Raw genomic sequence first — 14,043 nt, forward strand, 5'->3', positions numbered from 1 at the left:
GAATTAACCATGTTTGTTCCCCTGTGTGCACCTGCCTTGGGTGCAGGATGGGTGGGGGTGAGGGAGCTCAGGGAGCCAGCAGGCTCTGCGAGGGGTGGACATGCCAGGGCCAAGGAGGGGATGCTGCTGTCACTGGGGCTGTGGAGGGGCCAATTCTGATCCTGGGTGCTGAGTTCTGGTGACAGAGGGAGGGATCTTGCTGAGGATGTGCCCAAGGGGGAGTTGTGAGGGGAAGGTGGGGAAGAGGAGCCCCTTCTCCACTCGGTGCTCAGCCCTGCCCTGCCTGTGCTGGATTCACAGAAACACAACGGGACACGGTGCTGGGCCCACGTCTGGCTTTAATGGCTGAGTCCCTGCGGCTCGTTCCAGCTGCCTCGTCCCTCTGCAGGCTCTGTCCCCACAGGAAAGTTGCCTGGGAACAATTTCACCCCCAGGGAAGCACTGCAGGACCCTTCCCGTTCCCTCTCACCGCGTTCCCGATGCCTGCTGGACTGAGGTGCAGCCGGGGGGGATTTTCCACCGGGAGGTGAGCGCGGCCCCCGCTGTGACTCCCGCAGAGCCGCTGCCGTGGGGTCCGGAGGGGCCGGGAATGTCAGGAATGGAACACGAGCACGGCCAGACCCCGGGGAGGAAGGAGAGAGCTGCGGTAAGTTAATTTTTAAAGAGTCTGATGCCCCGGGGCTCGTGTGCGGGGCAGCCGAGCGTCCTGCGGGCCCCGAGCGGCCGGGCTGGATCCAGGGGGTGCCGAGCCCCGGCCGGGCCGCGTGTCCCGAGGTATCCACGGGCTGAGCCGCTGTGTCCATCACTGGGGCTGCGTGGGAGCCCCCGCCTCCGCCACCCGGACCTACTTGAGGAAGACGAGCAGGAAGAAGGTGGAGACGATGAGCACGAGGATGCCGACGGCGAAGCCGAGCCGCAGGTTCTCCATGGAGGCGAGCGGGGGCTGCGTGTCCAGCAGGACCCCCCGGCCCAGCAGCCCCAGCACGAAGGCGCCCGGGGCCTCGGAGCCGCGGCGGGGCCCGCAGGGGGACACGGAGCCGCTCACGGCGAAGACGGGGCCGTGGGACGGGCACATCACCTCCACGGCCACGGGCCACTCCGAGCCTCGCCCGGAGCCTGGGGGGGCACCGCCGCCTTCCTCCCCATCCTCCTCCTCCCCGCGAGGGGTCCCCGAGGCCGGGGTGACCCCGGGGGTCCCCTCGGGCAGCAGCGTCACCATCCTGCAGAAGGGGCAGCTGACGAAGGCCACGGTGGCGGCGCGACAGACCAGCCTGCGCAGGCAGCGCTGGCACAGCGAGTGCCGGCACGGCAGCTCCTGGGGGGCTCCCCCGGCACCCCAATACGCCTCGTAGCAGATCCCGCACTCCCTGGCGGCCTCCGGCCCCGCTGCCATCGCTCTGAGGGCACACGGGGAACAGGGGCACGGCCGTGTCCTTTTGAAGGCGGGGGCGGGCGGTGGCCGTGCCCAGGGTGGGGTGAGGGGGCGAGAACCCCCCCACGCACTCCAGCCCAGCCCCGGGGACCCGGCGGGCACTGGAGCGGCACAGCGGGAACGCTCCTCCTCCACTGACCCCAACCCCGCTGTTCTCCGCCTTTTCCATTTCCAAATCCATTGTGTTCTTCACGTTCCCCAAGCACCATTTCTGTCACTGTTGTTTTGCCGCGGGACGGGGTCAGCCGTGGGCACCACAGCCCCGCCTTGCACCCATTTCACACCCCCCTGGGGCAGGGGGTGACCCCGGAGAGCGACCGGCACCGCCCCCTCGGGCTCCGGAGCCCTCCGAGGGCAGGGGATGGTTGTGCTGAGCACAGGGGGCTGCACAGCTGGGGCTGGATGGGGGCAAAGCGTGAAGATGCCTTTTTAAAATTCTTTTATTATTTTTTTTTCTGCAACCTCTAAAAACGCCCGAGCACCTTCTGTGGTGACACGGGGCATCCTCGCTCGGCAGTGCCCAGGCTCCCGCGGGATGCTCCAGCTGCTCTGTTCCCATCCATGGCTAATCCCCCTGCGTGGGGCTGGGGACTCGTGGTGACCCTGGGGACTCGTGGTGGCCCTTTGGGGACAAAGGGTAGCCCGGGCACTGCCGACGCGTCAGGAAGTGCTGGCACTGGCAGCTATTTACGGATAGGCGGCGGACCTTGTCCTGAGCTCCTGTCACTCATTATCACCCCCAGCACGGCCCGGGGGCACGAAGGCGGTCACAGGATGGGGCGGAGGGGGCGGTGGGAAGCGGGGGTGGCGTTGCTGCCGAGCAGGTCTCGATCCTCCTCCCCCTCCATCGTGACTCGTGGGACTCCCCGTGCGGTCCCTGAGTGGGACACAGGGGGGGCTCCCTGCGGGGATGGGGCTCTGCAGAGGGTGGCTGGGACCCACCACCCTCCCGCTGCCTCGCCGTGTCTCATTCCCGGGCCAGCCTGACTCCTTCCCCCCTCCTGGATCCCGGGGGATGCTGAGCACCCTCTGCCCACCCATGGCCAGGTGAGGGGGGCATGAGGAGGGATGCGGGTGGGTGATCCCCTCCTAAACCCCTCCTGCCCTCATTCGAGCACCCCAATGCTCCCCTCCTGCCCCCCCAGCACCAGCTGCTCCCGGTGTGTCCCCAGGACGTTTCCAGCCCACGGGGCTCAGCCAGGGCCACGCAGACCCAGCCCTGCTGCTGTGGAAAGTCCCCAGGACAGCACTCAACACCCAGTGCTGGGCACTGCCCACCCACCACCCCCACCAGGCCACACATATCAGGTGACTCCAGCACAGGGTCCAAGGTCTCCCGGTGCCTGGACATCCCCGGGACAGCTCTGCAATGAGAAACTCCCTTGGAGGAGTCCAAGATCCTCCAGCTCCTCCCAGTCTGACAGAGACGAGGAGGGGGAGGTGACACCTCGACAGCCGAGCACGTGGCAGCTCCACCCCTGTTCCACAGCCCCTGGATTTCAGCCATCCCCCACTCCAGAAGGAAAAAGGCAGCAAACACCCACCAGCAGAAACCAGCTGCAGTTTAAAGGCTGCTCTGGGGGAAGGGCTGAGGTGGGACCGGAATCACGGCAGCATTTTTATACTTCAGGCTCCGGAGCCGACGCACAGATGGGGATCAGTGCCTACTGATGGTGATGGGGAACTCCCCACACCCCCGTGCACAGAGGAAATGTGAATCTGTGCTGGGAGCAGCCCCAGCTCCCCACAGGATCGATGCCATCAGGTGACAGAGACACTTTCTGCTCCAACGTGATTTTTGGATGAGGCCTCCCTGGGCCCCTCTGGCCAGAGCAGGTCCCTCAGTCCTGGGGCTGTTCCAGACTCTCCCCTCCCACAGGAACCAGGGGTCAGGGAGCTGTGGCTGCAGCCCCAGACACGCTCCTGGGGGTCTCCACAGCAAGTGGGAGCAAACTGCAGAGCTCTTATGGGTGAACTTAGGTGAGGATGGAGAGTTGTCACTCATCTCCTGGGTGATCTGTGCACAGTTCATGGGCTTCCAGCAGAGACTGGTCACTGGGTGGCTAAAAATATCCAAGCTCTTAAGATTATCCACCAAATCCTGACTTGAGACTTCTCTGATAGTGTCTGATGAGGAGAGGGAAGATTCTGGAGCACTGTGTCGGAAATCAGCAACCCACCTTCCTTCATCATCCACTGCTACCTTCCCACCTTCCTGCATCATCCACTGCTACTTTTACTCCACCAGCTCTTGCTCTTCCCCCCAACTATAGCACTGCATTTTCTGCAGAACGGAGCTCACAAACAGGCTGAGAATGAGAAAGAAAAGGTGAACCCGCGGCCCAAGGAGCAGTTCTGATGTGCTGGATGGAGGTGCAGGGGACTCGTGCAAACAGCAGCCCTGCCAAGCACACAGTCCAAAAGAAATCCCAGTTGGAATTGCAGATCACCCCCCAGAGCCAGCGCAGGTCTGTCCTCTAGTGACAGCTCTCCAGTGCTTCACCCACCAGTGCTGAGGTGACTGACTGAAGCAATGGCAATGCCACCTCCTCCAGGAATCTACAACCTGCTTTGTCACTCCCTCCCTCAGAGCTGGGAGACTGGAGTTAAACCAGCACTGCCCAACTCTCCATTCCAGAGCTCTCAGCAACACCTGAGCCCTTCATGTCCTGCAGACCCTGCTCTGTGCTCACAGCACTTTGCTCTGCCTTCCTCAGGAGGAGGAACACGTCAGAATGTGTGTGTGACACAGAATGTGTGTGACAGAATGTGTGTGTGACACAGAATGTGTGTGACAGAATGTGTGTGTGACACAGAGTGTGTGTGTGTGACACAGAATGTGTGTGACAGAATGTGTGTGTGACACAGAATGTGTGTGACAGAATGTGTGTGTGACACAGAGTGTGTGTGTGTGACACAGAATGTGTGTGTGACATAGAATGTGTGTGACACACAGAGTGTGTGTGTGACACAGAATGTGTGTGTGTGACAGCAGAGTGTGTGTGCCAGAGCATCTCCCATGTGCTTGTCACCCACCTAGTGCTTCTCCAGAGGAACCAGGTCTTCCACAGAATCCCAGAGTTGTTAAGGTTGGAAGTGCCCCTTAAGATCATCAGGTCCAACCCTCAGCATCACCACCACGTCCACCACTAATCCATGTCCTCAAGTGCTGCATCCACAGGTTTTTTGAACCCCTCCAGGGGTGGTGACTCCTCCACTGCCCTGCACAGCCTGTGCCAACGCTTAACAACCTTTTCCATGAAAAAAAATTTCCTAATATCCAGTCTAAACCTCCCCTGGCACAACTTGAGGCCGTTCCCTCTCCTCCTGTCCCTGTTCCCTGGGAGCAGAGCCCGACCCCCTCAGCTCCCCCCTCCTGTCAGGGAATTGTAGAAAGCAAGAAGGTCCTCCCTGAGCCTCCTTTTCTCCAGGCTGAGCCCCCCCAGCTCCCTCAGCTGCTTCTCTTCCTTATCTTGGGAGTTCTGCCACAAGTCCTTGTGGCCTGTAAATGCTGCATTCTTTGTGCCCACTGTCACTGGCACATCCTTCTCCCCAGGCTTTCACCTCCCCCTGGCTCTGAGATCACTGAAGCATCTCCAGGCCCAAACCTCAACAAGGCAATTCTACCAACAAGTAACTTGTTTTTCTAACACCTGGACATCACTTGGAGCTCGACAAGATGCTGTTCCACGAATCAAATCTCCCTTCTGGTTGATTAGGATTGAAAGCTACAAAGATCCAACATCAAAGAACAGCCTTTCTGAAGAAAATTTTTATGTATTCCACATTTTGAAATGATGAGGGTGCCAGAACTGCCCCCAGGATTGGAGGTGGGGCCCTGCCAGTGCCCAGCACAGGGGACAGTCCCTGCCCTGGCCCTGCTGCCACACCATGGCTGGTACAATCCAGGGGCCATTGGCCTCCCTGCCCACCTGGGCACACGTGGCTCACGTTCAGGAGCTGCCAACCAGCACCCCCAGGGCCTTTCCCACTGGGCAGATTTCCAGCCACTCTTCCCCAGGACCGGAGCCTTGTGTGGGATTGCTGTGACCCAAGTGCAGGATCTGGCACTTGGCCTTATTGACCCTCAGACAGTTGGTCTTGGCCCATTTATCTACCTATAAATCATTTATCGATCTATAAAACATTTATCTATCTATCTATCTATCCATCCATCCATCCATCTGATCTGTCGATGTCTCTATGTATCTTTATCCGTATGTCTATATTTATCTCAATCCATACCTCTATTTCTATTATACCTCTATTTCTATATATATTTCTCTCTATCCCTGTTTCTGTGTCTGTATTTATGTCTTAATATCTCTATCTAAAACTTTATATATTTCTATTTATTTCTATCTATATTTCTGTTTTTCTAGTTATACACCTCTATATCTCTCTATATCTCTATAGATCCATATCTATTTATCTCTCTATTTCTGTCTCTATGTTTACATCTCTCTCTATCTCCATCCTCATCTCCCCACATCTCTATTTTTATCTATATCTCTATTTCTATATTTATAATATTTATATGTTTAGATCCATCCCGGGACGTACAAATCGCAGATCTCGCGAGATCTCGGCATTTGTCCCCGCTCTCCGGACCTCTCGCGAGATCTCGGCGGGTATATATTCGGCCCGCGGCCCTCGCGCCGTCTTTCGCCTTCCCTGCAGGATCGAGTTCGCATCGCGCTCCATCCGCCCCATCCGCCGCGATGCCGCCCAAGTTCGACCCCAACGAGATCAAAGTCGGTACGAGCCGGGCGGGGGGTGGCTCGGGAGGGGCGGCCGGGGCGGTGGCGGGGCCCGCGGGCGCGGCTGACGCGGCGCTGTCCCCGCAGTGTATCTGCGCTGCACCGGAGGGGAGGTCGGAGCCACCTCCGCGCTCGCCCCCAAGATCGGACCCCTGGGGCTGGTACGTGCCGGGGACGGGGAACCGAGGGGCTGGGAGACGAGCTCGAGGGAGGAGGGAACGGTGGGAAGCGTGTCCAGGGGGGGATAAGCGTGTTCCTGGGGGGACAAACCTGTTCTGGCGGGTGTTGGAGGGGGGGAAGAGGGAAGAAGAAGAGTGGCCGTGGGAGGAGTGGAAGATCTGTCCCCGGGGATGGAGGGGCTGGGAAGTGTGTCCAGGAGGGAAACAAGTGTGTTCCCGGGAGAGGGGGCGGGAAGGGTGTCCCTGGGGGATGAGGGACTGGGAAGCGTGTCCAGAGGGGAAATCAGCGTGGTCCCGGGGAGAGGAGTGGGATGGGGGCTTGGGAAGCGTGTCCAGGGGGGACATTAATGTGTTCCCGGGAGGGGAGGTGGGAAGCGTGTCCCAGGAAGTGCTGGGGGCGGTTCCGGAGAAAAGAGGGTGTTGAACGACCTCGCAGCAGAGCGGAGCAGCCGGGACACCCCTGGGACACCCCTGGGGCTCTCGGGGTTGAGCCGAGCTCTGTGTGACCCCCCCCGTGTCGCCCCTCAGTCCCCCAAGAAGGTGGGCGATGACATCGCCAAGGCCACGGGCGACTGGAAGGGGCTGCGGATCACGGTGAAGCTCACGATCCAGAACAGGCAAGCGCAGGTACCGCAACGCCAGCGGAGGGGCCGCGTGTGCGGCGGGGGTGGAGCCCCCCCCGGGCACCCCCTGCTCCTGCCACCGCCCCAAATCCCGGCAGGGTCCACTCAGCCCTTCATCCTTCCGAGGTGGATAAAATGAGTGCCACACAGGCGTGTGTGGGGGTCTTCTGGGAAGACCTTAAAACGTGGGTGGGGGATGTGTGTGGATTCTGGGGCTTGCCAGGCTCCTGTCCACGGGAAGAGACCCTCATGTGCCAAAGTTCAGTTTTTATCCTGCTGTTACCTTCTTTTCATGCTGCTGTTGCTTCCTGCACAGATAAATTTTTCCTTCAATAGTACCAGCAAAAGAAAAACTTATTTCAGGCGACATAAATATAAATAAAACCCATAGAATGGAAAATAAATAATTGGGATATGTGGGAGATAAAATGAAACTAACTAACCCAGTAGCCACCTGCCACCGTGCCTGTCCTGATCTCCGTGGCTGGCACATTCCAGTGGTGAGCTGAGAGGAAGCCCCAGGCAGGAAGCAGTTCTCCCCTGGATGTGGGGAGGCCTGTGCCGAAAACCTGGGAACAGGTGCCTGCATCCCAGGAAATGTGGTGTGTGAGGGAACTAACCCAACCCACACTGCTCTGGCAGTTGGTTTTGCTGAGCTAAATGACTGCTTGGTTGATTATTTTCATTAGTGTGCAGAATGGGGGGGGAATTAATCTCTTTCCATTTAGATAGAAGTTGTTCCTTCTGCCTCTGCTCTGATTATCAAAGCTCTGAAGGAGCCCCCTCGTGACAGGAAGAAGCAGAAGAACAGTAAGTGCTCCCTGGCTCTGGTTCTGAATGTTTTGGGGGTAACAGGGAGGAACACCAGTACCTTCCTCTGGGGTTAGTCAGTGTAAACTGGCAAACTGGTGCCACAGGGCTGTATCCTGAGCAGCCAGGATTCTGGTTTTTAGAAAATCACAGAATCTTGGAATCCCAGACTGGTTTTGTTTGGGAGGGACCTTAAAGCTCATCCAGTCCTACCCCCTGCCACAGGAAGGAACACCTCCCACTAGCCCAGGTTGCTCCAAGCCCTGTCCAACCTGGCCTTGGACACTTCCAGGGATCCAGGGACAGCCACAGCTTCTCTGGGCACAAACAGGGTAAAACAGGTACCTGTGCCTGTCCTGTGGGGTCTGGTACGGCCAGAGGGGAGCTGGCAGAAAATGCCAACTCAGGAAAGAGTTGTGGGTAACTTTGTGTAACAGCCTGGGAGCAGGAGCGCTGATGGCAGCCCCACTGGAGCTGGGAGCTGCCAGCTTTCCACGGAGTCAGGGCAGTGGGAATGGTGCTCCCGAGGCAGCAGGGGTTGCTGGCAGTGCCTGTGCCAGGTGTCCTCACTGCTCTGTCCCCTCACAGTCAAGCACAGCGGGAGCGTCACCTTCGACGAGATCGTGAACATCGCGCGGCAGATGCGCCACAGGTCCCTGGCTCGGGAGCTCTCGGGTGAGTCCTGGGATTGGGAGACAGAGCTCCCTCTGCCTGCTCCATGGTCTGCTCCAGTCCTGGGAGGGCCCATAGCTGTGTGTGCTGCACCACAGGGAAAACCTGTGCTGGCTGGGAGCCCCAGTGCAGGGAAGGGACAGGCACAGGTAGCACTTGTGGTGCATTTCCTGGGAAACCAGCACAGGAGAGCTGGATAAGTGACCTGCTGTCTCCTGGTGAGCTCCAGCCTGCAAACCCCCAGAGGGAGGGACAGCTGAGGGGTGTGAGGAGTTCTCTGTGTTACAGAATCACAGATTGGTCTGGGTTGGAAGGGACCTTTAAGCTCATCTCTTTCCACCCCCTGCCATGGGCAGGGACACCTTCCACTGGCCCAAGGTGTTCCAAGTAAGTTCCTCAGGTGTTCCCCTGTGCTAAAGCACTGACAAGCCATGTGTTCCTGCTGCAGGGACCATCAAGGAGATCCTGGGCACTGCCCAGTCTGTGGGCTGCAGCATCGATGGCAGACACCCCCACGACATCATTGACGACATCAACAGTGGTGCCATCGAGTGCCCGGCTGTAAGTGCCCAGCTCTGTTTGCTTTGTCAGATTTAATTGCTTAAATGAGTCCACTAATGAGCTGTGTTTGCTTCTTCCAACAGAGCTAAGACTGCAGAAAAGGAAGTTGCCCCGTGAAGGCTCCTTCAGTTTTTTGTAGCACTTTAAATGCTTAATAAAAGACCCAGTTGTCTGCAAACGGTGGTGCTGGTCCAGTTTGTCCCTGTCTCATGCTGACAATGGCTGGAGCTGTGTCAGGGCAGGCTCAGGGTGGATCTCAGGGCAAGGTTCTTCCCCCAGAGGGTGGTTGGCACTGAACAGGCTCCCCAGGGCAGTGGGCACAGCCCCAAGGCTGCCAGAGCTCCAGGAGGGTTTGGACAACGCTCTGAGGGACAGGGTGGGATTGTTGGGGTGTCCGTGCAGGGCCAGGGGTTGGACTGGATGGTCCTTGAGGGTCTCTTCCAACTTGGGAGATTCCTTGAACCCTGTGCTGGGGTAGCTGCACATGCCTGTGGGGTGGAAGGGCCCTGACTGGTCCCTATCAGGAATGAATCCAAGGAATGGATGTGCAGTCAGCATTCCCACTGGAGCCAGGAGAGCAGCTCCATGTGCCCAGCAATCCCTCCCTTGCCCTCAAGGTCGGTACTACCAGGAGGAGCCTCTGGCCCAGGTGCTGGTGGGGATGGTTCTGGTGCTGGAGCAGGCTGGAGTTTTTTTACTCAAAATTGCCCATGCCTTGAAGCAGAGGAAGTTCTGGGTTATTTTCCTGGTGACCAGGACAAGAACAGGCATTTTAGTTCTTGAGCTAAATTTATTTTATGGTTTATTGCATCCTGAGAGATGTGAGTCTGTGTGAGGGGAATCCCGTGTTGTTAAGGGCCCAGTTCCTTGACTGGTGATGCTGGGGGAGCAGCCCAGCCCTGCAGCCCCTCTCTGAGCCATTTAAATTTCTCCCACACATTCTGTAAATAAGAAATGGCCCCTAAACCCTGGCTGAGCCCCAGATCTGGTGTTGAGCAGTGAATATTCTGGCTTTTTGTGCCAGCCCAGCCTGCTCTGAGGAGCTGCTGCTCGTGGATGAGAGGAGTTTGTCCCATCAGTAACCCCTTCCTGGAGGGAAGGCTCCATCCCTACTAGAGGGAGAACAGCTGGCAGAAAGGTGTCTGTGCCCATCGTGGAGGGATTGGGATGGAAGTGTGGCTGCTGAGAACCACAGTGAGCAACTATCAGAAGGGTTAGAGCCCCACTAAAAATGCACTGTTTTGGCAGAACTCTTAAGGAGATGTAAATGCTGTCTGGGGATCTGGTCCCAGGAGGAACCTCAGTTCACCTGGAGCACACTGACCTGTTAAACATTTGGGAATGTTCCTGGGTATTCCAAGCTTGGTGCTGAAAATCGTTGTACTCTCTGGTGTTTGACACTTGGCTCTCACAGCTGAGAGCTCTGGGTGTTACTGGGAGTGGATACAACCAAGGATCCTGAGGAAATGGTGCTCTGTTCCCTCCAGAGGCTGGATTTTCCCTTGGAGCAGCACATGGATGACCTGCTCCTCCAGGCTGGGAAAAGCTCTGCTGCATGTGAAGTGAAATGATCCTGAAATAAGTGCTTTAGCTGGCACTGGGATATTGTAACAGCCCCATTACCAGCTGCTCATGATTGCAGTTCCCTTCAGCCCTAACAGGGGAAAAAACCAGCAATGAAACCTAATTTAGGTCCATTTTTGCACCGCAGAAAAAGATGAAATTCTTCCCAATGGGCTGAGCTGTGTGTGCCTTGGATTTAGAAGAACGTTCTGCAGGGTCTTTCCCTCCCCTGCAAAGTGGTGACAGCAGTTCAGCAACATTTTCCTGCCGGTGTCTCTTCAGTTTTGCAAATCACTCACTTATTCCTACAGGGAATTTACAGCCCCAGAGGAAAATGCCCTGGCTGGAGCAGGACTCTAAAGGGGTGTGTGTTGCAGGAGGAGGAAGCAAAATAGTTCTGCCACCACTTGCAGGGGGGTGCAGGAGAGGGTGGTACCTGCACTGTCTGGGCTGCTGAAATGTCTCTCCTGGGGTCTGGATTATTGCCCAGGGTCTGCAGGAAGGTGCTGGGGCAGCAGGAGGGAGTGGGTCAGGGAGGAATTGGCTGCTGTGCCAGACACAGCCGGTGCTGAGTGAGCTGGAGCCTCTGTGAAGAGGAAAATCCCGATGGGAATTCCATCCCAGGCTGGAGGGAGGAGATGGGCACCCCTGGGGCAGTGGCTGTTCCTGAAGGATGTCCAGCTGATGGGGTGTTTTTTGGTGTTCCAGGCACTGCAGTTCCTCAGCAGCTGTGGGTGGTGCAGAGCTGGTTTGGTGGAACTGAACCTTTGTGTTCCTGAACACAAGGAAGGACTTCGCTGGTGACCAAGCACTGGAGAAGGTGCTCAGAGGGGCTGTGGAGTGTCTGTCCCTGCAGATATTCCAAACCCATCTGGAGAGAATCCTGAGGGAATGCTCCAGGGGCCCCTATGGAGCAGGGAGGTGGGACTGGGTGACCTCCAGTGGTTCCTTTACCCTGAACCACTCTGTGAGTCTGCGTTTCCTCCAGTTTAATCAGGAACATAACCTGGGCTGTGTCTCGTGCTGCTTGTGAAGCATCAAACACAGGTTGTGTTGCCAGTGGGACCTTCAGAAATCACATTTCCACGTGATTTAACACCAAACTGCTGCTCTCACAGGGCCAGGTTCCTGCCTGCTCTGCTGCTGGCAATGAAACAGGTCAAACATCACAAAGGTGGCTCCTGGGAAGGGGGAATTCTCCTCCCTGTCCTCTCGAGATCCAAAGTGCAGGTCGGGGGCAAGGCCAGCCAAAAGGAGCTGTGAATCCCACGTTTCCCACCACAGTCCTGCCATATGGAATGTTCACTGGAGCACCAGCACTGAGCTCCCAGGGAGTTGCCAGGACCTCTGGAGCGAGGCCAGGCTGGCAGCTCCCGGGGGAACCCGGCTGGACAGGGGTCTGTGGGGGGAGTTTGGGCTGCCTGGTGCCTTTATGGTTCTGAGGAGATCCACTTGTGTCCTTTTCTCCTGATGAAATGTGGGTCCCTGCCCTGCTGACCTGAGGACCACAGAGCCTGAAGTCTGGTTGTAGTGAAAGAGGGAAAGGTGTGAGCAAAACAAAATCATTTTTATCGGACCCACGAATTGGAAACACAAATTGTACAGGACATCCCAGTGCATGGAGAGGGGAGCTGGACCCTCCTCATCCCTAAAAAAGTGACCAAAGCCTGACCTGGGTGTTCCTGGGCATGGGGGTCCCTGCAGAACCCACAAATTTAAAGATCTGTCTGTCCTTCCACAGCTCTGCCCGTGGTCCAGGCCTGTGCTGGCCTCTCATTCCCTGCCTGTCCCCAGCTCTGGGTGCAGCAGCACTGGGTTTTTTGCAGCCTCAGCTGATGGAGTGTGAAAGTTGGAGAGTTTGGGGTTTTTTTGTGCTTTCATCTGCTTTTCCCCCAGCTCTTTGTCGGGCCTTTTTGTGAGACAGTCGTGGAATAAAAGAGAAGCACAGCTGAAATCCCAGCCAGTGGCCAGCTTTCATGCCATGCTGAGGGAGCAGCTGGAGCTGTGTCAGGGCAGGGTCAGGGTGGATCTCAGGGAAAGGTTCTTCCCCCAGAGGGTGGTTGGCACTGAACAGGCTGCCCAGGGAGTGGAGGAGTCCCCACCCTGGAGGTGTCCAAGGACGTGGCACTCAGTGCTCTGGGCTGGGGACCAGGTGGGCTCGATGGTCTCAGAGGTCTTTTCCAGCCTCAGTGATTCTGTGAGGGAAGAGCCCAGGTTTGTGCTCGTTCTGTGGGGCAGCACTTGCAGAATCAGCTGCTCCCTAAATCTTGGGGGTCAGTGAGCAATGATGGGCTGCTCCAAACAGCTTCCCGTGCCTCATTTCCCTGGTTCATCAACGCAGCCTCGAGGCAAACCCCCTCCCGTGGGGCTGCTGCATCACAGGGATGATTCAGAAAAGCAGGATTCATCCTTGGATTTAACATTTGACTCATTCAGATGCTTCCAGGGTTAAACCCACCCTCCCTGCTCACATTTTTCAGGAGAGAAAATCTCTGCCCCAGAGATTTGTAACTTGGTTTTGCCGTCGGTCACAAGTAGATCACGGAAATCATGGAATCCCAGCTTAGTTTGGGTTGGAAGGGACTCTAAAGCCCATCTCGTTCCACCCCGTGCCACGGGCAGGGACAACTTCCACTTGCACAAGTTGCTCCAATCCCCGTCCAAGCTGGCCTCGGACACTTCCAGGGTTGGGGCAGCAGTCACGATGTGCCCCCCGTGCCCCCGCACTCCTCCCGCCCGGCCCGCGGCGTGTGCGGGATCGCCCCGGGGCTGCGGCTCGGCCCTTCCATCGCCTCTGGACAAGGCTCTGAGGGACAGAGCGGGATTGTTGCGGTGTCTGAGCAGGGACAGGGGTTGGACTGGATGGTCCTTGGGGGTCCCTCCAGCCCAGGACATTCCACGATTCCACGATCCCGCACCGAGCTCCGGCCGGGCCGCGGCTCCCGCGCACGGCACCGGGGGTGTGTCCGTGTGCCCGCACCCGTGTCGGCCCGCCTGGCTCCACGCGGCGAGGAGCGCCCGCACCACGTGCGCCGGGCACCGCGCCTGGGCTTCCCCGGCCGCCTCCGGTCCTGGATTTCCCGGTCTGACCGGGGGTGTCCCTGTCCCCGGGGGTGTCCCTGTCCCCGGGGGTTCCGGTGGGGGGTTCCCGGTGTGTGTGTGGGGCTCCCGGTACGTCCCCCTCCCCGCGGGGGAAGGGGTGGAGCGCGGCCCCTTTAAGCGCGGCCCCGCCCCCTCTGCCGGAGGCACGCGGCTTCCCGCGAACGTGACGTCACCTCTCGCGCCTCCCGCTCCCGCGCCCGCGCGCGGCCCCTCCGCCGCCCCACGTGACCCGCCCCGCGGCGCGCCGCGCGCCCATTGGCCGAGGCGGGGGTGACGCGACGGCAGCGCGGGGCCGCCATTGGCCGGCGTGCGGCGGGTGGGCGGTGTCGCGGTCTCCTATT

At 58.3% G+C, this 14,043-nt stretch overlaps 1 protein-coding gene and 1 non-coding gene across 3 annotated transcripts; both read left to right on the forward strand.

Moving 5' to 3' along the window:
* Positions 1-6,099: 6,099 nt before the first annotated feature.
* RPL12 (ribosomal protein L12) lies at positions 6,100-9,215 on the forward strand. Of its 2 annotated transcripts, XM_027905110.1 has the most exons (7): positions 6,100-6,190; positions 6,280-6,353; positions 6,900-6,998; positions 7,723-7,804; positions 8,393-8,479; positions 8,925-9,037; positions 9,121-9,215. In XM_027905110.1, the coding sequence occupies exons 1-7, from the start codon at positions 6,154-6,156 to the stop codon at positions 9,124-9,126; spliced, it is 498 nt and encodes a 165-aa protein (XP_027760911.1). In that variant the 5' UTR covers positions 6,100-6,153; the 3' UTR covers positions 9,127-9,215. The 2 variants fall into 2 exon arrangements, with proteins under 2 accessions (XP_027760911.1, XP_027760910.1); XM_027905109.1 differs by lacking the exons at positions 6,100-6,190; positions 6,280-6,353 and adding an exon at positions 6,704-6,793 and having other exon boundaries at positions 6,864-6,998.
* On the forward strand, positions 7,448-7,575 carry LOC114068760. Its single transcript, XR_003573666.1, has one exon. It is a non-coding gene; the product is annotated as a small nucleolar RNA SNORA65 (small nucleolar RNA).
* Positions 9,216-14,043: the final 4,828 nt, after the last annotated feature.

Source organism: Empidonax traillii, unplaced genomic scaffold (assembly GCF_003031625.1).
Source record: "Empidonax traillii isolate 1590-97213 ecotype Southwest subspecies unplaced genomic scaffold, ASM303162v1 scaffold1123:size177737, whole genome shotgun sequence".
NCBI lineage: Eukaryota > Metazoa > Chordata > Aves > Passeriformes > Tyrannidae > Empidonax > Empidonax traillii.